At 44.3% G+C, this 27,509-nt stretch overlaps 1 protein-coding gene across 1 annotated transcript in view; it reads left to right on the top strand.

The window, feature by feature from the left end:
* Nucleotides 1-27,509, top strand: part of ANTXR1 (ANTXR cell adhesion molecule 1) — a 227,831-nt gene that overhangs the window by 114,291 nt on the left and 86,031 nt on the right. The window contains exon 13 of the mRNA XM_044261288.1: nt 23,926-24,021. Coding sequence (XP_044117223.1) covers nt 23,926-24,021 — 96 coding nt within the window. The remainder of the gene's footprint in view (nt 1-23,925; nt 24,022-27,509) is intronic.

The raw sequence follows: 27,509 nt of genomic DNA on the forward strand, positions 1-27,509 counted from the left end.
ACTAGGACTATGGCTTAAGTCCTGGGCCTGAAAGCCAAGAAGAAAGGGTATCCTTACTATTGTACTGCAGAAGGAAAAGAGCTCAGCGCGCAGTCCCCTCTATCTTTCCAACTCTCTCCCGCCTCCGTTCATGTCTTGTATCTCCCTTATGCGAGAGTTCGTCACTAAGTTTTCTGTTCACTTGACCCTTGATAAATACCACCCCATTACATCTTCTGCATTATTGCCCTTTTCACTTGAGAATGCTGTATGTCTCTAACCAAATTATGAATACCCTAAGATTTGAGATCCAGGACCATTCATTCATTTGTTCAGCAAATATCCATTGATCACGTATAATGTGCCAGGCACTATCCTGGGTCTCCGGGATACATCAGAGGACACTACAGACAAAGCTCTCTGTCTAGTGGGGAGGGGCAGAGGGAGAGAAGGCAGAAAAGAAACAAGAAACATAACAAATGAATTATACTGTATGTCAAAAGGTAATATATGCTACAGAAAAAATAGAGCCGAGTAAGATGACTTGGTACTACTCGAGTGAGTGTATTATAAACAAAGATACGTTGAGAAGGTGGCACTTAAGTAGAGACTTGAAATTGACTGTAAGGCTAGTGGAAGAAGACCATACCAACCAGAGGGCCCCAGGGCTTAGACCTCAAAACCGGAGACATGCAGTGTGTTCCAGGAAGAGCAGGAAGGCTGGTGGCCTGTCGCTGGAAGAGAGCCAGGGAGGCGAGCAGGACATGGTGAGGTCATGGGGATGAAGAGTGGAGGGTCTTGTGAGAACTTTGGCTTTTGCCCAGAGGAGCAACACGAGCTGACTTAGATTTGAAAGACCTCTCTGGCTGCGGGAACAGCCCGTGGGAAGGCAGGGATGGAAGGACCGTGACTGGTTAGGAAGGTATGGCAATATTTCAGGCAAAAGATGATGATGGTTTGACTCAGCAGAGAGCAATGGTGATGAGAGAAGCAGTCAGAGCTGGATATACCATGAAGGCAAAGCCGATGGATTTCTCAAAGCATTGGATGTAGGGCTTGAGAGGAGAGATGGCCAGCATGGTCCCACATTCTTCAGCCTAAGTACCTGAAAAAATGGAATTGCCCTCAATGGACAGAAGGAAGACTGAAGGAGCAGATTCGCGATGGAGGGGGACAATCAGAAGGTCAGTTTTGTGGTCAGCTAGATGTGTGGCCTTGAGCGTGTTTAACCCCTTTGTGCATCTATTTCCTAATCTATAAAATTAGAATAATAATACTTTATCTCTCTTTGCTGCATTGTGAATCTTAAATGGAATGATAGATAGATGGTAATTGCTTGGTAGAAGGCCTGGTAGGGAGTACGTGCTTAATAAATGTTAGATGCTAGGATAGTAGAAGCTTAGTCAAAAGTATTAAACTGATTGGAAGTTCTTTCCAGAGAGTTGGTTCCCACTTCAGAGGCCTGTTATAGTAAAAGGAGTCTCTTGAGATAAGATGGATCCCTAGGGGTCCATGTCTGTCGCTCAGCCAAGCACAGGTGATTGAAAGAAGGTAGACGAGATGGTCAAAATCATCTAGAGAAAAAATGGGCCTACAGTCAATCATAAAATGCCAATACCCAGCAGGACCATCCATAGAAGCTCAAATTCAAAAGACTGAAGTCAACATTGGACAAAATAGAGACGCAGGTGGAATGTGTGGCCATCCAGAATATGAAGTAAGGCCTTGGACTTGCCTTTGTTTCTTCGGCAGCTGGTTTGGAGGACAAGGTTTTTAGATCAGACGTGATCCCCTGGGTCTGAGTAAAGGGTTAGTCTTGGCGATGCCAGTCACAGCCTGCCCCGCCCATCACCTGGAACCAAAAATAATTTTAAAATATGTAGTTGAGACTTTTCTTTCCTTGCTTTATTTGGTGCCCATTTGGACAACCATGTCATAGTTTTCAAGATCCACAATGAATAACTGCTGTTCTTTGCCAGGAGCAGAAATTCCATGAAGTTTTACAGGAAAGAGTTTTTTTCATCCAAGAGCTAAAAGATTCCTATACAAATGGTAAACTTTGTGAAGCTCCAGGACTCCAGGACTCTAGAAAATGGTCAAACATCCAAAGTCCTCTTTCACAGCGTATGTGAATATGTCCCATCTCTAGAGTCTCAAATGGCCTTCCTTTTCTTCCCCAGCTTCTAGCCATAGGGGAGAAAATCAGGACCATGGTGTTGCTTTAGGGGAAATACTTAAAAGAAGCTTGCCTTTTGTCTTGCAAAGCAAGCAGATGTCAGCACCTTAAAGAATTTTTCAGGAAAGACGGTCTTCTTTTACATAAATGCCTTCAAATTTTGTAACTTTCCAACCAAAGTGTATAAAAATCAGAGAATCCCTCACAAGTATTTCTTGAAGTCCTACTGGGTCATCACTGTTCCATTTACATTTTAAAAAGTTGTTACCCTTAAGGAGCTTAAAATACACTTAGAGAAAGGAGTTCAACACACATATAAAGGACTATGTAAGTAAAGAGCAAGATGGTGGAAACCAGGTGTAAATGATCTAGGATTTCAGAGTAGGAAAGGAGTGAATTCAGGAAGAGAGAGACACGAGGGCTTCCTGGAGGAGACATCCCAAGTAGTGATTTGAGAGAAAATAATTTCAGGGGAAGAGGCGGGAAGAGGCTGCCCACTAAAGAAAAACCAACCTGAGGAAGAACTAGATATGCCTGTGAGCACAGTTAGTTCATGCCCCCTCCCAGGAACCATAACTTTTTTTCTGTTTTCCTCTCATTTTGTTTGTTTCTGGTGCCTTCTTAATTTGGGGCCATTTCTCAGATGGCTACTACTCTCCCAGGACAGTAGTTATTACCCTTCACCCTGAATGTAACGATGAGGCCCAGCTGATTCCCTTCCCTATTAACTATGATGAACATTTGATTAACACTGATCTCTAGTGTATTAGAGAATCACCATCTTTGAAAAAAAGGTAAGAAAGTCAAATAAGATTAAGCTGCAGTTTCTTCACTATTTTTGAAAAAAAGAATTTCTCAGTAAATGAATCAAGTAAACAGGAATGTAAGAGGAATACTTAGACTATTCCCAAGAATGAATTAAAACCAGTAAAGGTTATGCATTATTACCACATAAACATTCCTATTATTGAAAATGTTCTATCATGCCAAGCATGTCTGGAGATCAGAGGAGGTAACATTTCATGCAGAAAAGAAATGCAACTTCAGGAGGGCAGCTCACAACAGACTGGATCTTCCAGTGACCCCTGAGGTAGCCACAACTTGCCATGCTTCAGGAACACAGGGATTGAACCTGATGTTCTGGGGATGAATGTGGTGTTCACTTATTTCCCAAAGATTTTTTTAACCATTTCATCCTTCAGATTTTTGTGAATTCAGACTGTTCCTTTCTGAAACTAGTGATATTTTTCTGCCGATATTTGTTTGAAAGAGAGAGAGAAAGACACCAACAATGTGCAGGAGAGCCACCACCCATGACAAAGAGTTATCTAGTCCAAGATGTCTGTCATACCAGTTTAAGAAACTCTGAAGAATTAGGATTTCTTGGAGGGAGTCCAGGAGTCTGCATTCTAATAAGCTTGTCAGGTAAATCATAAACACACAAGACTCTTACCACTATACTTACCTGGCACAAAATGTCCTCCAAAGTTTAAGAAAAGCATTAGAATCTATTCAAGAAAAACAATTTATTACTATAGGAGGACTAACATATAACATAATAAAAAACAAATTCTTATCCTCTTGATTCATTCCCAATCTTACTCATTTAGGAACCCCAAGATTTTAAAATCAGATCCTCTCTTTTATGTTTCTTCTTTTGGACAGTATCTTCTTGTATAAAAATAGGAATTTGCCAAAAATAATTTTAGCCCAACATGACCAGTCTAGGGATCTTCTCCCTTTTGTGTTGCCAGGCAAAGACTATTAAACTTTCTTTCCTTTTCCATGTTCCAAGTATTCCCTTTGCTTCCACCTTTCACAGTAAGGCCCGGTGAGCCACTGGTGAGCCACAGACTTGTTAGTCCTTGTCTCAGTAAGAGAGGGCCCAGTGAGCATCAATATTGTTTTTAACACTTTATGGCTCCCAATGTCTCACAAAAGAGAGGGCCTCCAGCTACCATGTAGAGATAGGTTATAAGTCAGACACAACTGGAGACTTGGAGTAAAAAACAACAATACAGATACTGGAAAGAAAAATCGCCTCCCATGCATAGTGTAGCACATGTGCTCCTTGAGGAAAGAAAAAAGATTGTGTCTTGTTCACCGTGGCAACCCAGCACCTGGCACAATGCCTGCACGTAGTACTCAGCAGATAGTTGGTAACTGAATGAATGAATGAATGAATGGACTCAACTAGGTCATACTGAGATCATGATGGCACCTGCTGGTAGAAGAGAAAGGGAGCCAGAATACAGGAGGATTAGAACAGGGGCCACTGAGCTGGTTGGAAGATAGTCCTCCAAAGAATGGCCAGCAACCCAATGTACACATCCAAGGAGCATGGAGAGCTTGGGCATGATTTAAGAGGGACAATTCTGTTAGCCAAGAAACTACAACCAGTGATCCCAGACAGGGCAATAGTCAAAGACCGCCATAGAACAGCACCAGCTCCCCTAGGAGCAGACTCTTGCCAGGGGTGCAGACCTGCATCTAGAAAGAGCCCATTGAACTGGATCGAGATTCAGGGCAGGCTGCCAGCCAGTCCGTGAGGGTCTACAGCACAAGGCTGGGAGTGAAACAGAACCACAGCAACTGACAGAGAATCTAGCTAACTAAATCTGTTAAGCCCAAAGGACACAAAGATGTAAGACATGGGGAACGGACAAGTCTGGAAGGGATTGCAATCTAATGTGATAAGTTCTTCAACTAAGAATTGACCAATGCCATGTGAGAGCATGAAGTAGAGTGTCTGGGGAAATGAAGAACAAGAGAGACGATACGTGAACTCGGTTAGGAAGAAAGACTGGCATTTGCTGAGTTAACATAGCCTGGTTAAAGGCATGTTTTGGGCCACAGGGGCTGTGATGGGTTAGGATGGGGTATTAGGAGAGCAGGACAAAACAACTGAGACCAGTAGCAAGGCCTTATCTGCCGCAGTGTGGAGTTTCTTTAATATTTAATATAAACATCATACATGATGCAGTTTTCATGTTAACATCCAACCTTTCCTCATTCAAGAAATAAACACCTTTTATCTTCAGAGGGGAAAAAGAGAATCTAAGGAACTGCAAGGAAATCATGACTTGGGGAGCACTGGCATGGCCTGAGCTCACACTGAAATACCAGAAACTTGTGCCATGGCAGCTCACCCAGTCTGGTCAGGGCTGGCTCTAAAGGGGGTGTGCTGGGCCTCACAGATGGAGGCTGCAGTGACTTAACCCAGGAGAGGCTACAGAGGGGGTAAGGACCACCTCCGAGAACCGCCTTCAGAGCTGTCCTCAGCACCTTCCCGGATTCACTTTGTAAATCGGTTCAATTCTGTTACTAATTTCTTTGAAATAATTAGGAAGATGCAAATCCAGCCTGGTTTTGTAGTCATAGGGCTATCTAGGTAAACAGACAGTTGGCATGGCTGCCCTTGCCAAAATTGCTTGAATTTCACCAGCCTGGTAGGGAATGAGTCCAGCAGCCTGTGCTGAGTGGCAATCTGGCCTTCCAACATAATAAAATATTACTGCATGCTCTTTAGAAAAAAGTAGAAATCAAAGAAGACTTTTTTCTTCTATTTCTTTTCCAAGGTCAGCAAAACAGTCCATAAATCACAGTAGGTAGCTATCTTTGGGATAGGTACTTCATACCAATAGCTGTAAGCATGTGCATCTCTTGGGTAGGAAAGATGTGTAGGAAGGAGGCTGTTGGTGGAAAATGGGGCCAAAGATCAGGATCAAAGTGTATTAGACTAGTACTATAGGCAAAATGTTAAGGACTCAAACAAAAACCTCCATGCCCTTCAGAATCCACAACATTGGTGCCAAGACATAATATATAATCCAAGGGGTATATATTTTACACTGTGGGGTACAAAAGGCAAATATCAGGTGCCCAGAAATTCCTCCATCTGTTCCAAAAACTCACGAACCTCCTCACAGGCCTTCGGATAAGTCACTTGACACAAGCATTACACGCTTTGAGGAGTGTCTACTTACTGGACCTAAGGGGATTATGTCCCAGTTACTCAAAAAACTGTTGCCCACCCCCCTGCAAGAGAGAGTTGTGGACAAATCATCCCAGAAATTCAGGGAGAACAAGTAGGCAGCTCGTGCTTTACTCAGCCCCAAACGCCTATCCCGTGAGTGCCCTTTTCCCAACAAGACCCTCCCCAAACTGTTTCTCAATTCTAAGAAATGCCCCCTGGAGAAGACAAGTCCTTTTCCAAACACCCAGTTGAGGAGGGCAGGACCAGTGCCCACACTCTGACTTGACCCTCTAGCTTCCTTCATCCTAACATTATTCCACTTCCGGTCCAATTCACTCCCACACCCACCTTCTCCTTGTTCATTTAGCTACTGTGTGTTCACATAGGCTGGAAGAGTAAGAGGTGAGTGGATTGGAGAGGAAATAGTAGACTGACCTTGAAGAGGGTTTGAATGACAGACAGACGGTGGAGTTTGGACCATTGGAAGTCATTCCAAAAAAGTGCAAAGCATTATTTTAGGAAGATCAGTCCATCATTTGTATGTTCCACGTATATTAATAAAATAACATTAGTTTGGATGCCATTGATTAATAAATTTGTTCATCTGGAAAGGAAATAGGCTCCAGTTTACTTTTACACTATCTGAAGGGAACTTTGTCCCCTCAATGGCCAACCCACAGCCCCAGAGCTTACAAGTGACTCATCAGCATTTCATGCTCAGCCCTGAAAAAGAATGGCCTTTACTTTATTATTGCTGTAATTATAGGTAATATGTCCTTTGAATGATGTGGCTTAACAAAACACAGAGGAAAGATTAGTTGGAGAAGAAAAGTGGGAATAAACATGGACTCTGGGATCAGATCAATGTGGAGGCTGAAATTCTGGTCCTTAGATAACCAGCCCGCTACACAGCAGGCATCCAGAGTTAGTTTTCCTCACCCTGATGCCGTAAACTCTTTGAGAATCAGCACGGTGATGGGGTTTCCAAAGAGGCTCTGGCTTCTGAATTAAGAGAAGTATTATATCTGTGACTAAAGAAGAGACGGAACCTCTGAGTTTGGTGGAAGTAAAATCTCATTTGAGTATTGTATGAAATACCAGGACGCTTCAAGAGAGAGCCCAGAGAAACTGAATGTGTGAAAAGTATTGCCAAATATGGTTGGCTACATAGAATCTTCTATGGAATTGGGACTCTTGGCCTGAGACAAAGGAGGACTTGATGGCTGTTTTTAATATTTGCAGGACTGTCCTGAGACAGGAATGTCTGCTTTTATTGTATAGATGCAAGGAGTAGAATAGGCTGCTAATCTGTTTGTGGCTCAATTTTTAAAAAGGTCGACGTAATTGGCTGCTTAAGAGGGCGGTGAACTCCCTCTTAGGTTTGTATTCAAGCACAGGCAACTTGACAAGTTGGCAAAATTATGTAAATGCCATTCGTGCCTCAGACAGCCTGTTGACTTAGCTTTCAGACCCCTTCCAGCAGTGAGAGTCTATAATTCTAAAACTAAAAGTAAGCTGGTAGAGGAATAAGGTAAACATTAGGAGTCCTATACGGTAGAACAACTGAGTTTGGCTCTTATATTCTGCAAATAAATATGAGATCCTTTTGTTGGGACACCGGAGGTGTACTGTCTTAGTGCAATTCAAACTGGCCAACATCCATCCAATACAAAAGAGATTATATTTCAGACCGAAGCGTGTTCCTTTTGAGTTCCTTCTGAGAACAACTTGTTTCAGTAACCTCAAAACACATCTTCTGATTTACAAACAATTGATATACTAGTCATAAGTCATTCTCATCTCTTTATTAGTTAGTCTCAGGAAAGCCATACATAATTCAAGGTCTTTTTCACAATATCTAGTATTTTTTTACTATTATTATTTTAACAAGATGACCTGTGGTTTCTCATACTGTCATTAGAAAGGGCAAAAGACCACAGGAATATCAAAATGCAGAATTCAGATATCAAATGTTGTTTGTGAACTGAAATAAAAATAGTTTGCCAACATCTCTATTTTGATAACCCTTGTATGCATAAAAATATCTTTTCAAATATGTTTTGGAGGAGTCGAGCTGATTTGTTTTTCTTGGCTGTTTGAGCAATTGACTTTCAATATTTTTATCTCAAAATATTTTAAAGAATGTTTGCCCTAAGTTTGAAATTTCCTTGTTTTGAGAATAAATAAGAAAAAAAAATTTCTGAATCTAGGCTCTCAAGAAACTCTGTGATAAACACATATAAGATGGCAATATTTATTTTTAGAAATAAAAGCTAAATCCAAATAATCCATAACCAAGATAAATATAAAGGACCAAACTCAGCAGTTAAAAAACACAGACAAATTGTGTTTAAAAAATATCACACTGTATGCTGTTTATAATAAAAAATACATTCAATAAAATGTAAGTATGAGAAAAGTTATATCAGGAAAATACCAACAGAAAACTAATATAGCTATATTAATATTAGATAAGACAAACAAAGTTACTGGTATAAAGAGGACCATTACAAAATGTTAAAAGGAACACTTAACTTGAAGGGTATAATTCTAATCTGAACTTAATGACATATCCTCAGCATATATGAAACGAATATTGACAGAATTACAAAGAGAAATTGATAGATCCACCACCACAAGAGATTTAAATACAGTTCTTTCAGTAATTAATAGATTAAGCAGCCCAAGAAAAATTAATAAAATATAAATGACTTGAATAATACAATTAAGCATCTAGTAGGTACACAATGAGATTACAGCAAAATATTCTAAGAAGGGTCCACATTTTTTTGGTTGCATTAAATAAGGGTTACAAAATTATAAGATTAATTAAAAAATACGATTATTTTATAAATTCTAAGACATACTTTTTGCACACCTTAACATCTCTGAAATCAGTATTTTTCAGGTAATCAATAATATATCATCATTTAATTGGCCACATTTTCCCTAATGGCTCATCAAATACCTAGTTATCTATAAGAATGCATCTTAAATTCAGTGAAATATTTCCCATCTGAATGTACTGTGCCAAAAATGAAAGAAACATATCCTGAACAAAACTGATCAGTCTCCTCCTTTCCACCATCCACCCCATTCCACTTTGGAAAAAGAGAAGTCTAGCCTCTCTTCTTTGGAGAGTAGGGGGAATAAGAGAGAGCAGGAGCTGATCGGCAACTACATTATGGCCAACTTCATGGTATAGCCATTGGTGCTATTGCAGGGCTTATCATAGTTGGGGAAATCTCACATTTTTGGAAAATCAAACAGACATCTAAACCTTTTATAAGTCAAAGCAAAGTCATAATGAAAATTAGGAAATACGTAAAATTAGTCAATTATGAAGATGTCACATAACAAAACTTGTGAATGCAGCTAAAGTGGTTCTTAGAGGGAAATCTGTAGCCTTGAATGTTTGTATTAGAAAAGAAGGAAGTTGTAAGTCAATTAGCCAAGCATTGAACTCAAAACATTAGAGAACAGAGTAAACCCTACTGAAAAAAGAGAAGTCCAAAAGTAGGAAAGTAAGAACAAAATAGAAAACAAGACAAATAGAAAAGTAACAAAGAAAATTATTAGTTGGGGGGCAGGGAAGATGAAAAATAGACATACGTCTGAAGAACCGTGTTATCACTGGATGGGGGACAGGCCACACTCATTACTGTCACAGGCTGGGGGTCTGCTAGAGGGAGATCATTAACCAAGAGAACCACAAAAACACATGTTGATTGAGCTTATCCCTCACCTACGCCTTGGTCTTTCTTCCTACGGAAGCCTTTGTGCAAAAATGAATGTTGCAAAATACAGTATAATGTTTACACCTTAGTCTCCACCATCTTATCATGTGCTAAAATCATGAGCCATGGCCTAATGAGCCACATCACTATGAAACCCTCGATTTTTGAGGCTGTTGGCCCTTCCAAGCACTATGGTTTTTGAAGTTTATCATTCTGTGTTTTCTGACCTCTCACTTCTTAGTATATGTGTGTCTCCTGTTCTAGATGCCCCCTTTCTAATTTGACAGTTTAAGATATCAGATATCTTAATATCAGACAACCAAGCTTTTATAATTTGTATATAAAAGAAGAATTCCTGATCCCTGAACAAGAACTTGAGAGACAGTGTATATCCTAAGCACACAACCTTTAGTGAATAACCGGTATGTCCATTCATGCCTACTCCTGGGTTGTTGGAGCTACTCTGAATGTTTGAGCCTTTTGGGTTGAGCGTTCTGGATTAGTGACCCTAGCTGTGAGAGGCACAATTTTAGGAAGAAGTGCATATTTTAAAGAGGGTCCAAAAAGTATGTATGAGTGGAGAGGGAGAGGGGGAAAGATGGTGGGGGGTGGAGGGGGAGAAGAAGGAGGAGGAGGAAGAAGGGGAGAAGGAGGGCAGAAGTAGAAAAGGAGGCACAAAGGGAAGGCTTGATTAACAGTTTGGGAAATAGGGCCAGAAAGAAGAGAGATCCTCAGAAGGTCTCCTTTCTGCCAACACTGAAATAATTGCCAACTCCTTAAATGGTCCAAAATTGGCAAAATCCATGGATTAGATTATCATAGAACTGGAGGAGACAGCAGCCAAACCCAGGCCATATTGTCCTGGGTGGCAATTTATGGTCACATCACACCAAATCACAAGCTGCCCCAGGACAGCTTCTGATCAGGACATTGTTTGGGATTGACATGATTTATATTGTTTGCACTCCCCAAAAGCCAGCAAGCTCTTCCTTCTGCTTCCTGCAGAGTGAGAGTCCCCCAAGAGTATATAAACACCTTTGCTTTTGCAAAGCAACCAGCTTCATTAGGAAATTCAGAGGTCAGTGATTTAATTTATATCTCCCTAAAACAAGAGTCTATCAGCACCACAAGCAATATATAACTAGCATTCCTTTGCCATTACCATGGTTGCTAGAACAGATGTTAGGTTAGTCCATGCCCAAAGCAGTGGGCTTAATGTTTTGTTTCTTTAAAAAAAAAAAAAAAAAATTCAGAAGCATTTGAATTAGCAACAACTAAACTATTCCTGGGTTTCTTTTACACACAACCCAGTGTCAGGAGAACTGGTTAATTTACAAGCCAAGGAAATATGAAAGGTACAGCTAAGGCAATTTATTTTACCTTCATTGCCCAGATGCATGGAATTGGAAAAGGTATCCAAAAGTTCAGGTTTTGAGAATCTGTATAAAGGTACAAACTCAACCTAAATGAATTTCTAACAAATAATGCTGCTGATAGAATTCAATCTGGCAACTCGGTTGACCTTTATCTGCTAGACTTAAAATTTGTGAATGCATTGATTCTTAATAGATAAAAATGTTTGATGATGATCAAAAATTTGCATTCCATACCTCCTCGTTGTAAATAAAGTAATGTCCATCCCTACTTCTGTGCCTTTGATCACAGTTTACTTTCCTTCTGGAATGCCCTCTCCTTTTCTCCACCTACCCACATTTCACTGTGGCTTCAAGGCCTGCCAAGTGCTGCCTGGACCTGCCCCAGGATGCCTCACTGACCTTGGCAAGCCTCCTGAACTCTCTCTGCTCTGAGCTCAAGCACTGTGGTTTGTAATGTCAGTTCAAGTTTAACTCCACATACCCTGTGCTGCTCCTTCAGCGAACCCTGTGAATCAGTCCTGACTTTAACTGTGCAGTGATGACGTCTCCCAGGAGTGGAGACTGACTGTGCTGATCTTTGTCTCCTGCTGCTCACCATGTTGGAAACACAACAGAAAATGATAAGTTGGTTTCCAGATACTCTGTAATTCAGTGTAGAGACACAGTTTTGAGGAATCATTCATCAGGGTCACCACTGGTAAGCATCTATGTCTGTGAGGCACCACCCAAATCATAGGCCTGGCTTCTACCTTTCCAAGTTCATAATCTAAGGGAACAGCTATCAGTATATTAGTTGCTGCTAATAGGTAATAATGATGCTGACTAATATGGGAGGGATGACCAAGAATACCAATTAAGCACATGCCTTAAATAAAAAGCTACATTAAAGGCAAGGAGACCAGTCCCTGCAATGAAACAAAAAATGAAAACAAGAAATTAGCCTTTCTCTTCCAGTGTCATCATATTTAAACATTACTAAGGAACTTTCTAATCCTATTTCAACAGCCCACTCACAGGAACTAAGGCATTTTGTGTACTAATGAGCTGCATCTTTTCTGAATTATGCTCTAAAAACTGGTTTTGATTAACAAGCTCTATGCATTTTATGGAGAGAAAGGAAAGTGCTGAATGAATCCAAGATTTACGTATTATCACCCTTACCATTGTGAGTGAGACAAAGTGTCTCTACTGCCTCAGGGTGACAAGAAGACCAAGATGACGCTAGAAAATCTTGATATGGAGTGTCCTTCCGTGACAAAGGACCTCAGAGCTTGAGTTTGAAGGAGTTTAGTGTCAGTCTCCCCTCAGTTGTGTTCCAATGAAGGCTTCTCTAAGTCGTTCTGGTTTTATTTACATAAGGCCCAAAGTCGTAAGATTTATAGCAAACTAGAATTTGCACATCCAAATGATTGCTAGTCCTTCAAAATATTTACCTTGGAAAGCCATGTACTTTCTCCAACAACACTGTCACAATGCCAGCTATCCTCTGCACTCCAGCTCTGAAATTACCATCACTTCCAAGTCATGGTATTTGAATATCCTCAGTAGGGGAATAGGGAAACATCAGCCTTTGGTATGAAAACAACCCCTAAAAGTTGTAGGAACCAGGTCTGGTGAATGGTAGTTAATCAAGCTGGGAACCTCCTTCGTGAAAAGCAAAGTGTGACTAAGAAGGTGGAAGGTTTTCTTTTTGTGGCCTATAAATCGGTTTCAAAAACAGTTCTGTTTCAGGATTGCTTTGAGCAATGGCTGTATCATTGGAGAGTCTCCAGCATCCAAAGCCACTAAGTTTGGAGGGGATGAGATTCACTTGGATGTGGGGGTTTTGCCATGTTCACTATAGGACCTCAAACCTCATTACTTTATAGCCATACTTTCTAAGCAGAGTTCCACTAGGGCTTAGGTAATTCTCACCTAATATTTTTTCTATACTGCCTACTTTGTGGGTTAAGGAATCCAGTGTCTTCAGTGTCTATCAATGTTATTGCCATTTCTAGCCCAGATTACCTCTCAGGCAGCAGAAATGAATCATATATGTTTGATTGTGTTTTACCAACATTCATATTTGCTCACCTTTGATGAGGGCGATTGAATTTGCCATCGGAAAACCCACATGGGTTTCCCTTTCCTTGACACTGGTATGGACATCTGAGGGCATGTGGTTCTCCCAAATACCTACCCTAGGACCACCAACGCACCCTGTAGCTCCAGCCACAGTTAGCAGGAGACTGTTTACAGGAGTCAAATTTACTCGCCTAGACCAAGCCCAGGCACATCAACAGGAACATGACAGAAGTAAGAGGGGACAGAAAGGGAAATCACATCTACTGAAGGATGGCCATACACCAGGATCTTTACATTTCTTATCTCATTAAGGATCAAATCAATCCTGGGAAGTAGGAGTTATCTCAACTTCATATATGTACAGAAAAGGAAGTTTAAGAGAATTTGAACAACTTATCTAAAGTCTACATATTAATATTTTAAAGTCCACATGTTAATAAGTGGAAGAATTAGGATTTAAATATCTTTCCCTGATTCTAAAGTCCACACTTTTTGCAGTGAGGTTAGTGAGCTGTTTCCAGCGATGGGGCCTTGGAGGAAGAGGTAAACAGCCTAGGGTAACATTAACTCCAGTGCCACCTGCTAGCTGTGGAAGGATTAGCGGACTCAATACTGATTTATCTCCATCTAATACATACTTGAGTGACAAGTTTTTTTATGTTTGAAACACTGTACTATGTCTTCATGTTACAAAGATGGGTAAAGTCAGACTTGTGTCCCCTAGGGGCTTACAGTTCAGTGAGAGAGACAAGCCACGTAATGATATCATTTCTATAATATACAGTAAATGCTAAGGTAGACATATAAAATGAGAGCACAAACTCAGAGTTCATTGGTAGTATTTTCTTGTCTGTGTTCCCGACTCAACTACAAGGCTTGTGATCCATTTTCTGCCAGTGCTTATAGAGGCCCTCGCACACAGTAGATGTCCAGTTAGTAGGCAAGGTAAGAATGAATCAGCTGTTGCCTGAGCAAAGACTTGAAAGATGAGAAACAGCTACCCAAGCAATGAAAGGATGAAAGGGTGTTTCAGGGAGAAGAACACAAGAGAACACTGTGTGAGGTGAGCACAAAGTGTAAGGAGGGAGGTGGAGAGGAGAGGAGGTTGGAGAAATAAGAGAGGCGTCACTGTGAAGGGCCTTGAGCCAAGGACGCATCATGGATTCTGGGGGCTTCGATGGATGCCCTGAAATTGTCATCAAAATTTGTGAGCTGGAGTGTAAAAGTAAACTTGTACTTGTGTATTTTTCTGAGCAAAGGGGTATGTCACTTTCATCACATTTTCAAATGTTACAAAATCACGCAGGCAGTGAGGAGCTGTTAGCACTATCAGAACATTTTAGATGGATGACTCTGGATGCTGCTGTAGAGGATGGAATTTGGGGTGGCAAGATAGTGGTGGAGAAACCAGTGAAGAGAGAGCTGCCATTGTCCAGGAAAGAAATAATAAGGTTCTAGCCCTAATCTGCGGTGTGGAGGAGGAGACAGGGACAGATCCGAGAAGAGGTTAGGTTGGTATATAGTGCGATTGAGTGAAGAGAGGAGATTTAACAGGCTTGAAGGGGAGAATAATGAGCTCGGTTTGAACTATTGACTCAGAGGCATCAGTAGGAACCTCCAGACAGTTGAATGACTCTGACTGCAAGGACCTGAAGGACCCTAAAGGAAGGATCTAGGCTAGAGATAAAGACGGCAGCCATCAGTATGGAGTTGAGAGTATAAACTCTGAAAGGAAATGATACAGCCCATGGAGAGTGGCACAAAGACACCAAGAGTTCATCCACGGGTTGCACGACATTGTAGGTATACTGAATTGTACACCCTGAAAAATGGTTCAAATGGCACCTTTTATTTGTGTATTTTTACCATAATTTTTTTGAAGTGAATTTAAAAAGCAGACATGCTTCAAGCAAAATAAAAAACTATACACCTTTTCAAAAACAAATAAACAAAAAATAGACCCGCAATCCATACAGATATTTAAAGGACAGGGACCAGCCCAGGAGGAAAGTGGATAAGGCGTCATCAGAGAGGAGGGAAGAGGCTCGGGAGAGTCCAGTACTCGTCACTGAAGCAGGCAGACTAGAATTCCAATAAAATTAAGGGCGGGTTGGGTGGAGAAGTTAGATAATTGCTGAAGTTGCTTCCAGAAATAATAGTCAGAATATATAAGCGATGAGGAAGAGAGAGAGAGAGAATCTTGGTCTCTGGGGCTTGCTCATCCAGAACATCTCAGCAGCAATAAAATGATTAAAATCTCTTCTTACAAAAGAAAACCTGCCCGTGTCCCGCCAGTTCTGTCTGGGCAGGAAACAGGGCTCAACCCAGCTGCCGAGCATCGTTCTGAATTCCACTTCAGAGTCCTGGAATGTGATGCCTCCCAAGTGGCAACCTGTGTCCTGGGAGGGAGGAACACAGCCTAGAGCTGAGGGGGCCACGATACAGGGTACAGGGCCCCTCCTTGCCTTCAAGGGGTCTCTCCAAAGAAGACAAGTCTCTTGATCTCTGCACATTTCCCTCTCCCCCACATGGCCTCCTTGGGACTTGGAACCAGCTGGCTGCCATGAGAGCATAAGGTTATAGACCAGAGTGGCCCCTGGGAAAAGGGTCACTTTCGCTCGAGGGCTTCAAACACAACCACACTCAGTAGCAGAGAGGGAGGGCCAAGGGTCAGGGTGGATGGGGGGAGGTGCAGAGGGGCACCAGGCAGCCTCACATCATAGCAAACCCACCTTGCCGCATCCTGGCATACCCAGTGGCCTCATCGGTCACCAACTGAATCCAGGGAAACCTCTTCACCAGCTTTTAAGAAGCTTGAACAGATTGCCAGCTTTTTCTTTTTTTTTTTTTTTTTTTGCCGTATTTTTAGCAGAGTCTGGCTAAAAAACCTGCTAATTCATTCTTTCACGTTAAATGTGGAAAAGCTAGCCTCGTCTAACCATGTGAAAGGATCTGATATCTTCAGTAATTCAGTGTTAATACTCCGGACCTACAAAACCTAGTGAAGATCATAGAGCAACAGCAAACGCACCCACCCCGTCAGCGTGGGCTCTCAGAACCCCTTGGTTAATAATAACACCTTGTGCTGCTGTCAGACCCCATTGTCACCATTGCCACGGCCCCTCCTGGGTGATGTAGAAAGAGGAGATGTTGAAAGGGCCATTCTGGTAGAGGCATAAAGCATAGGATGCTTTCTTTCTAAGTCTCACAGAAACGAGATGCCCCCAAAATGATATGTGAACCTCACTACTGCCTCTGTTATTGCAGGCTAGAGACTGGCTGAGTGTGGCAGCAAATGGGCTGGAAACTGAAGTCCAGAATTAAATCGGTTTATCTATTGTTGTGGGCACGGCGCCCGTCCAGGGAAGACTACAGAGCTCCCAGGCAGCCGAGATTTGAGTTGCAAGGTTGCTTACTTGAATGGGTCCCTCCTAGCCCTCCTAAGGCCCTGGGAGGGGCCCTCATGATTTTGCATTTGTATTGTTATGTTCTTTCTCTGAAGGGGGCTCCCCCAAATTGTATAGGCATAGGCCTCCTGACAACACCAGCTTCGTATGGCAGAAAAGGAGAGAAGGCCCTGTCTGGGATGGCTTACTTATAAGTTCAGTGGGAGCCAGGCTCCCTGTGGGATGTTCCTTGGGAGCAGTGTGCTCTAGGAGGGACAGGGAGAACGGATCGCATCATGCTTGGTTCACTCTGGCCTTCTACGTTGAATGAGCAAAGGGGAAGAGAAGGTCTGCACACACAGGATACCCTCGACATGGAAGGACACACGGGAGTAGGGAAGAATGCTCCCTTCTTAACCAAGACACTTTGCTGGCTACATAATGAGCCATTCGGGGCATGGGGCAGAATCCCAGTCCAAACCCAACAGCAAGATGCGGGATAGCACAGTTTATTTAAGCTGAGCTTCCCCCAATCTCCCACTGATTCCTTTCGGTGTAATCCTCCTCTCTTTACCATGACAATCCCCAAAACAAAACAGAAAGGAGGAGCAGTGCTGGCGGCTCTACTGTCCCCAAGGCTGCCTCTCTCTCTTTCATCACAGTACAAATGGGCCCCCGACAAGATCCCTCCTCCTCATGTCCTGCGTCAGAATTCCAAAATTACCTACAACCTACCAAGTAAGAGATGCTTTCAAGTTTCCAAGCCTGTGCCCTTGAAAACATGCCTCCTTGTCTTGAAAGAGAGGCCCTCCTTCGGTGAGCTGGGAACAGAAGGAATTAAAGAAAGCTAGGAGGTGGCCTTCTGGGATGGTCACTAAAAACCAAAACCTGACCAGAGGGAGGGAGCAGGGCTGAGCATGAAACTACTCACTGGCGGAAACAGATGATTACCACCCCTCCACACCCCCACCCTGCAAATGGAAGAGACCCACCTCATTCTACTCGCCTTCCCTTCCTGGGCTTGATCTTGCAGCTCCAGTCCCACGTCCCAGAGTCCAGTCCCCCACTTCCTGCCAAATATTTTTCTAATTAAAGGGCCATGTTGATTTTTTTTAACTTTCTTTTCATATTTTAAATAAAATGAGAACTGAACTCGCGTTGATATTTAGGCTGTCCGAAAAATAACCATGGTAGGAATCAGTTTCTGGCTATTTATCTGCTGCTTTTTTCCCCTCTGAAATCTTTTGGAGGTTTCTGGAAAATTACACGCAGTCTGAAGGTCTGCTAAGCAAGTCAGCTTCTGCTCTCACTTTGGCTCATAAAATCAGGTTCCCCACCTCAGGCTTCCCTTCCCCACTGAGGACTCGCAGAGAGCTTGGAGGATTCATCTGCATCAGCCTGGAGGCTGGTACCTGCTGGTATTAGGAGCTCTCAGAAGCCACCTTGCCCACTCTCATCCCCTAGCCATCCACGACAGAGCCTGCTCTGGCACAATTCTATACCAACTCACTTAAATGGCCCCCCTCATCCCTGTGGTGTGAGAAGGTAGGCCTGGGGGTCTCTTCAGTCCTGGCCACCCTTTGCCCTGGTGAAGAGAGACAGCAGAGACTGAGCCCACACACTCGTCCTAAGTCAGGCTGAGGACAGCAGTCACCCTGTGACCCTTCTGGAATTTTCCCGCAATAAGCTTTGGGGAATAGGCCAACAGACAGTGAGCTGGGACCCAGGAGGGCAAGTTGGTAGCCAGAGCCCAAGGAGTCAAGGCAGTTGGTACCAGAGTACCAGAATAAAAGAAAGGAGCCAGGTTGTTAGGCACTAGGTCACACAGTGTGGGCTCTAGAACATTCCATATGCTTCCCAGCCAATAGTACCCAACAGGGTTTTTCATTTGGGGACTTGGTAAAGACGCAAAAGAACTGGTTTAGAATCAGTGACTAATTTCATGAATGAAAGCAAATACCATTTACTAAACAGTGCAGATATGTATGTATTTGTAAACTACATACTGAGACATTTTCAACAGGTTACGTGGGGCCATCCTTGCATGAGTTGTCAATCCCACTTTGCAAGGTTATTGGTTGAAACTCCAAGCCTCGACAATAAGGGGAAGATGGGCTCTGCTGTTGGTTCTCGTCCCCTTCTGACTTCACTCTGAAACACAGTTTCACCCGTGTGGCACGTTGACCCACACTGGGCCACATGAGGGAAGCTCCCACTGGAGCAGAGGCAGCCATTCCAAATATGACTCTATCTCTCCTTCTTCTCACACAGCTGCATAAGGCTTAGCCTTTAAAGTGTGGGTAGTTCTTAAGTGGAATTTGTTTTTTAAGATTTTATTTATTTATTTTAGAGAGAGACAGGATGAGCAAGAGGGGCAGAGAGAGAGAGAGAAAGATTCTCAAGCAGACTCCACACTGAGTCTGGAGCCCGACCTGGGGCTTGATCGCAGGACCCTAAGATCATGACCTGAGCTGAAACCAAGAGTCAGACGCTTAACTGACTGTGCCACCCAGGCACCCCTCTTAAGTGAATTTTTATCAATCTGACATTATATTGTGACAGTTGAGTGGGAGAAGAGTGAGATTCTAAAATCAGACCATGAAGTCTCAATTTCAGTTTTGCAACATTAAAATTGTAGGCCTCTAAATATGTATATAAGTGTTACGTGAAAGGTCTTGCGTAAGTTACATACCATCGCTGAGTTTCCATTTTCCTTCCCTGAAAAACGGGAAGAATGGTTCCTAGAAGACTGCCGGAGCAAGGCTCATTTAATTAGATGAGATAATGTGTATACAGCACTTTGCATAGCACTAGGAATGTAGATAGCACACAGTAAGGTCAGCGATTGTTAGGTATATTAGTGCTGAACACATCTATGAAAATACAAAAGTTTTGGAAGGGTGACCCTCTAAATCGTCACCCTGGAAGAATGAGACAGCTTTGATGCAGCCCTCCACCTGGGCCTTCGACCTCCCCCCCACCCCCGCCCCCACCTTTCCCCCCTGGAGTCCATACTCTAGAATGTCTATAGCATTTGCTTCCTAAGAAACAAATCTGAGAACAGTGCCCCCGGGTCCTTGTTGTTTCAAAGAGAAGCCGTGCTCCTCCGCTGGGCTTGCATGGCCTCTGGCGCTGAGGTCCCCACCACTTTCGCTCCCACCCCACGCCCTGCTAAGCAGGAAGGCCAACCTCTCCTCACCCCGCAGGCCCAGAACTCCAGCACCGCCTCCTCTCTGGAGAGCTACCTCCCAGGCTCACTTGCTGAGAACCACAGCTGCCGGTTCAACCTGCGAGTGAGGAACCGAACAGCCCAGGTTAAATTCTGGTTTCTATCTGTAACCTTGGGCAAGCTTCTTCACTGGTCCTTGCCTCAGGATTTGTATCTGGAAGATGAGAGAAATAATATTAAATTCATCTGTTTGATAATGAAAATTCTATGAAAGCCTGTCAGTACATAGCATAGGGAAAAGCCCGTCAGTACATAGCAAGAACAGTCCTCGGCACATAGTGTTTATTTAATATATATGAGCTGTTAGCTATACTAATAACAATTATCATCATCATCGTCATCATCATCTCTATTCCACCAGGAAGTAAATTCTTTAAGTGTAGAGACTGACTATATCATTCACTACCTGACGCATAAAAGGGGCTAAGTAAACAGCTGTTGACTAACACACAGCCCCCGCACATGGTTCATTGTTGATACAGCTTTCCTCAGCAGGCCGTGAGCACCTTGGTTCTCTCTAATCGAACCTGCATTGCTCTACTCAATGGGCACAGAATAGCTGTCCATAAACATTTGATAATGAATATGTGAAGGACCCTCTGGGCTCGCATGTACATGTTTTCTCCCAGGAAAACATTGGCTTCAGGTCTAAGTTTATCCAAAATTCCTGCCCTGTGTTTGATGGTGACTCGTTTGCACTGGGTTTATATGTAATGATTGGGGGAAGTGCTTGAAAAGCAGGCAATGCGTTGGGAGCCACATCCCAAGCTGTCATCTTCCAGAGCAGGACAAAATCCCGCCAGGAGCTCATGGCCCTGTGTGTTCCCACACATTGTTCCCACACATGTTCCCTCATGGCACCTTACCCCTTTCTGAGCCCCGTGGCTGCCCCTTTCTGAGCCCCGTGGCTGTCCCCCTCCTCCCCCAATCTCCTACCCCCATCAGCCCAGGAAAGCTGTGGCTTGTAAGGGGCAGAGGAAGAAAGCCAAACATAGGTGTGTCTCAACGAAGGAAATCTTCCCTGGGGCAGAAGCCTCCTCTCTCCCTTTGCAGGCCAGGTCCCTCTCCCTCCCTACTTCACAGGAAACCTTCTCCTTCCAGAAGGAAGTAAAAACTTCTCCCACAATAGCTGTGCCTTTCTGCTTCAGTTCCTCCATCTGAAGTGAAAAACAAAATCAGGAGCCGGGAGATTGAGCATAATGGGAATAAATGTAGTCTGTAGGCCTCACTAAATTATAACTCAATACTAAAAGACTGCTGTTTTATGAGCCTCTCAGTAACCAAAACTATTTATTATTTTAAGTGCAAGCAGATTTATGGTCTGCAACACCCACCGTGTTTGCTGTGGTGAGGACAGGGAGGGAGGGTGAGGTACAGTGCAGGGTTTGACATGATGGCTTTTGTCCTGTTGCCGGCCCCGCGTCTGTCTGTACCTTAGGTGTCCTTTGTAGCACCTTTGTCAGTGCAGGGGAGCAGCCGAGGTCGAGTGTCTCCATTTTTGGCTGGGGAATGCAGAGACTGAGGGGTTAAGAGTTATCCCTGACTAACAGTAAGTTTGGGAAACACTCATGACTTCTTTGTGTCCTTGCCGAGAGCATCCCTCTCCACCACCGAAGTTCACACATCAGTGTTGTGGGTCTTCTCTGGCACGGCTACGTCCCTCCTTCAGAGTCTGGGCTCCGTCCCCACCCACGGCCCGGCCCTGCACCTGCGTTCGTGAGGCTGTGCCTCCCTCAGGGGCACTCTGGCTTCCCCAAGCCTTGGCTGGGTTGGACCAGGATGATTAGTTCCCTGGCTTTTTGGTCAAAGACATTCCAGGGAGTAAGAGCTACCTTTAAACAGCTTCCAGGAGCCCCCGGCCGAGCACTTAGAGTGGGAGTGAGTCAAGTCCCAGCGCTGCCATTAACTGGCTGTACTTCCCAGAGCGGCCTCCCAACCTCGATGCTCCTCAGGATGGGCTGGGGGGTGAGGGCAGCTCTGAGAATCTGATCATGTGCTCAGTGGTCTCCCCTGAAGACACTGGTCATGCTTATCACCGTGTACTTTGGAGAGGGTCAGAAGTTTCCACCACCTTGAACCCCTCTGTGTACCCCACAGGTCCACTGGCGCTGTAAGAACCTCTGGGTCAGGCGAACTCAGGACACCAAAGTGGGGAGTCCCAAGGACAGATTTTTAAAGAACAACTTCAGTAATTTATCTTCTTGTTACAGATTTTTTTAAAGATTTTTTTTTTAAAGAAAATTACCGTAAATCCACTACCTGCCAAACCACTGTTAGTATTTTAGTAAATATCCCTCAGTCTTTCTCTCTCACTCCCAATGTTTATTAAATCCACTCATTATATCGGGAATGTAATTTAAATATTATTTGAGGGGTGCCTGCATGGCTCAGTTGGTTGAGCTTCTGCCCTCAGCTCAGGTCATGATCCCAGGGTGCTGGGATCGAGCCCCTCACTGAGATCTCTGCTCAGCAGGGAGCCTGCTTCTCCCTCTCCCTCTGCCTGCCTCTCTGCCTACTTGTGTTCTCTCTGTCAAATAAACTAATAAAAACTTTGGGGTACCTGGGTGGCTCGCACCTGGGTGGCTCAGTGGGTTAAAGCCTCTGCCTTCGGCTCAGGTTGTGGTCCCAGGGTCCTGGGATCCAGCCCCACATCAGGCTCTCTGCTCAGTGGGGAGCCTGCTTCCTTTCCTCTCTCTCTGCCTGCCTCTTTGCCTACTTGTGATCTCTGTCAATAAATAAATAAATAAAATCTTTTATAAATAAATAAATAAAATCTTTAAAAAAATATTAGGAGGGCACGAATTTCATGGGGCACAGGGTGTTTTACATAAACAATGAATCACTGAACACTACATCAAAAACTAATGACGTGTTGCATGGTGACTAACATAACACAGTTTAAAAAAATAATAAAAAAAGTATTATTTGAAAACAACATCTACACAGTAACCAATGGCACCGTAGTTCTATAATGCATTATTAGCCATTCCTTAATTGAAAACGTTTAGTTGCAAACATACCTGGTAATTTTCGGGGGTTAAAAGTGGAATTTCCGGCTTTGCTGAGAAAGAGTAACATGACAATTAATACCTATGACAATTTGCTCCTCAGCCTGGTGCCACCCCACCCCCCAAGAGCTGTGCCCATTTCCACTCCCAGCAGCTGGCAGCAAGGGCAGGTGGAGACTTAAATCTGCTTCCCAGAGCCCACAGCCCGACAACACCGACTGGGAGCGGGGTCTCTGTTTGCTAAAAGTTAACCTCCGTCACAGGCCACAGCGGCCCACGACCATGCTCAAGACCGGTTTCGGCACTTTCCAAATGGGCAAAATCTGTGTGGGGCGCCTGCCTCACCTCCTGGCCCCAACGTGACAGCCACTTGATCTGAGGGCAGTGTCAACTCAGCCACCGCTCCCCTTTTCTCCCAGGTTCTGTATCAGCTGCTCCCCTCTCCCTCCCTGGAATCCATGGGCTCTGTATCTCGCCTGTCAGCAGGCTCTTGACTCTACCTCATGAGTGGGTCAGGGCCTCTCCCCGAACGAGTCCATGGGAGCAGGCTGAACCCAACCCGGAGCACGAGGGTCGTGAGCGCAGCGCGGGGGTGGCAGGACTAGCAGGGTCAGGGAGTCGGAGGGTGTCACCAGGCAGAGGGTGACGGTGCCGGAGGCAAGGAGCCGTGGAGCCGTCACAGGCCCCCTCAGCGTCCAGTTGCCTGAGCAAGCGCCCAGTCTGGCTCTTGCAGGCTTGGGCCCCCAGCACATTGTCCCACAAGAAGAGCGGAGCCTTCTGAAAAGGCACATCACATCTCGCCAGAACTGGCTGCACGGGCAGCGTTGCCCAGAACGCTGGCAGCGTCAGCCACATGTTTGGCAAACCGTGCTCTTCTCTGGGCCTCAAATCGTCATATTGGTGATGGGGAGGAGGGGAGGGGGAGGCTCCGGTTGTCACTGGTCACACGCGTGGTCTGCCCCACTGCTGACCGTCTTCTTTCTTGGCCCCACAGTCGGACGGCTCCATCCTGGCCATCGCCCTGCTGATCCTGTTCCTGCTCCTGGCCCTGGCTCTCCTCTGGTGGTTCTGGCCTCTCTGTTGCACCGTGGTGAGTGCCCCAAGCTCATTCTCCTCACCTCAGGCCTCCCATTGACGCGAGGTTAATGGGATGGTGAGGAAGAGAGATTGTCCAAAAAAACCTTTAAAGATTAAGGGAAAGTTTACATTATTTATACAAAGTTGGCATAAACTGACATTGCCCAGTGGAACCACAAGTCATTAGGAATCAGTATGGATTAGGGAGTGAGATTTAGCCTTTAGGTCGGGCAGCCGAGGGGGCTGCTCATCTTCCCATGCTTGGAGGGGCCCACAGAATACTGTAAGTGATGAGTGTTATTTGACATGTATCACACACGTGCGTGCACACATACATGCGTGTTGAGTTGCACAACTGAACTCTTTCGAGGAAGGCCACGCTGGCCTCAGCAGCTGGTCTGCCCAACGGAGAGTGTGCCTGTGGCCTATTTTTAACAAGCATGAGTAGCACCCGCCTTTATTTCATTATTTTTAGCTAACATTTATAGGACACCTCTACCGTGTGCCCAGCACTAGTCTAAGCACTTCAGCTACAAGGTCAATAAAAATCTGTCTCCTCCCTATCATTGCCATCAGGAGCCACCACATGGCTCTGGCCAATGTCTCCCCAGGGAGCTTCGGGCACCTGCTGCACCCAGATGAAATGTGCCTCTTTGTCAATTTGCATTCCCTGGCCGCTAGGCTAGGAAAAGTCCAAACAAAGTCCTATCCAACTGGGGGAAAAAAATCACTTTCATGTGCCTACTTCCAGCCCACACCCTGCCTGTCTGCAAATCAGAGCATGGGCGGTAAAGCCACAGTGAGTTTGAAGTGACCCCTGTTCTGCTGCCCAGCATCTTCCATTCCCTGTATCTTAGTTCTTCCATGCAGGGTCCTGCGGGGGAGACAGTGAGCCTCTCCAGGCAAGAACTTGTCTTCATTTTCTCTCTGAGCATTGAGTCCACAGTGCAAGGGAACTCATGTGCAACTGAGCTCAGTGAGGGCCAGAAGCTCCTAGAGCACTGGTCAAGAAAAGGTGGGGAGAGGGCTTCCAATGATATTTTGAAGAGGTGGTAAAGGAAGGAGATGAGAAGCTTGACCAGGATGTGGATCCCTGTGGCAGGGACTTCTGGAAAGAAAAGAGGCTCTTGCACCAGCAGAGGCCCTGGGTGTTGAGGGAAAGGGACAACCTGCGGTGGATTAGAACATGTGGGGGGGGCAGGGGTGGGGTACCCCGGATAGGCACAAGCCTCGGGTCAGCTAGTGCAAGCCAGACCAGACCGATTCACCCAGACTCCACACGCATTCTTCTGATAGCAGCCCCAAAAGTTAAATAGTGTTTTCAGTACTTAAGGCTGAAGTTTTTTTGAGGGTTAAAAAAGAACATGAGTCAGCCAAGGTGTTTTCCATGGTGATTCAGAAACAAGCACATTTTCAAGTCTGAAATTCTGAGCGGGGATTCTGAAATTCTGAGTGGGGGGGGACCAACAAACCTTTACAGCCAGCTCTTAAAGAAAGGGGTGGCCAGGGGTGGTGGTAATGGTGGCTACTGGCTGGCCGTGAACAACAGGGTTCCTATTGTAGGAGGAGTCACCCCAGTCCCCTTCATTCTCAAAAACACCTAATCCTCGGTAAGGACAGCTAGGAATGATAGTACAGCTAGCAGTGCTCCATCACGTACTAGCTGTGTGATCTTGGGCAAGTTACCTAACCTCTCTGTACTTCAGTTTCCTCAGTTGTATAATGAGGAGCATAAGAGCACTGACCTCATGGGTAGATGGCAAAGCTTGAAAGAATTCATGGATATACTGCTTAGAGCAGTACTCTGCACCCAGGAAATGCTGTGCACTGTTAGCAATATTAAAGAACATTTACTATAATAGGGAAGTAATCCTGTATTTCCATAGCATTCCATTTGTATTGGTGGGAAATGTCTCTTCTTTCTAGTTTTATTGAGATTTGATTGACCTACAACATTGTCTAAGTTTAAGGTATACAACATAATGATTTGACACATGTATCTATTGCAAAATGTTTACCAAATAAGTTTGATTAACATCCGGCATCTCAGAGTTAAAAATGTTTTTCCTTGTGATGAGAACTCTTAAGATTTACTCTCTTAGCAGTTCCTAGCAACTATCTAATATACCATACAGTATTCTTAATAACGGTCACCCTCCTGTCTAGTAACATCTCCCTTCACCCAATTCCCCCTCCTCCCATACTTCCAGTCCCACCTCTGGCAACCACAAATATTACCTGTTTCTAGGAGTTGGATTTTTCCCTTAAGATTTTATTTATTTATTTGACAGGGAGATTGGGAACACAAGCAAGGGGAGTGGGAGAGGGAGAAGCAGGCTTCCCACTGAGCAGGGAGCCCAATGCAGGCCTAGATCCCAGGACCATGGGATTATGACCTGAGCCAAAGGCAGAGGCTTAAACGACTGAGCCACCCAGGTGCCCCGGTTTTTTTGTTTGTTAGTTTTTGGGTTTTTTTAGATTTCTTATGTAAGTGACATCACACAGTACTTGTCTTTCTTCATTTGACTTAATTTGCTTAGCATAATGCCTTAGGGTGTGTCCAGGTTGTTGCGAATGGCAGGAGCGCCTTCTTTTTATGGCTGAATAATATTCCATTGTATATGGGTACTACAGTTTCCTTATCCATTCATCTGTTGATGGACACTTGGGTTGTTTCCATGTCTTAGTTATTGTAAGCAATTTTGCAATGAACATGCAGGGGCAGAGGCTTCTTCAGGATCATGATTTTATTTCCTTTGGATATCTACCCAGAAGTGGGACTGCTGGATCATATGGTAGTTCTATTTTTAATTTTTCACGGAACCTCCGTGCTCCAATTTACATTCCCACCAGCAGTGCAGAAGGGTTCCCTTTACTCCACATCCTCACCAGTGTTTGTTATCTTTTGTCTTTTGATGATAGCCGACCCTTCTAACTGGTGTGAGGTGATATTTCATTGCGGTTTTAATTTCCAGGGAAATGTCTCCGAATTAATGTCTTTCATTACTGGAAGCAGTGTCACCTAAGGCCAGATTGTTTTGCAACATTCAAAATATTTTTCAATGAATTTATCTGCTTAAGTCCATGTTGTTTTGGAAGGTGGCCAAATTGTGTTAATGTGATCTGATTTTGTAAGTCCCAAAGGATTTCTTTACAAGGGAAGATCTTGGAGATTAATTTTCCTGTTTATGATGTCTATAAAAACTGTCCTCATCCCCATTTCTGAAAGCTGGCCAGAGCTCTGATGCTTGGTATGCCCCCAAAAACTACTTGTTGACCACTGGCTTTCTTGAAGAGTGATGATGTCTGAGGAGACAGGACAAAGTCATGTGTTTTCTAAAGGGAGTACACAGGAAGGACGGCAAACATCACCTCCCCGCCCCCTGCCCCTATCCCAGGATCCTGGTTCCAAGGATGCAGGACATTTCTCTCCCTTGAGGGACCGCACCCCTACCCAAGTTTCTGGGACTGGCAGAGGACATCCTCAGGAATGATGGTCCT

The sequence above is a fragment of the Neovison vison genome, chromosome 8, assembly GCF_020171115.1.
Source record: "Neovison vison isolate M4711 chromosome 8, ASM_NN_V1, whole genome shotgun sequence".
NCBI lineage: Eukaryota > Metazoa > Chordata > Mammalia > Carnivora > Mustelidae > Neogale > Neogale vison.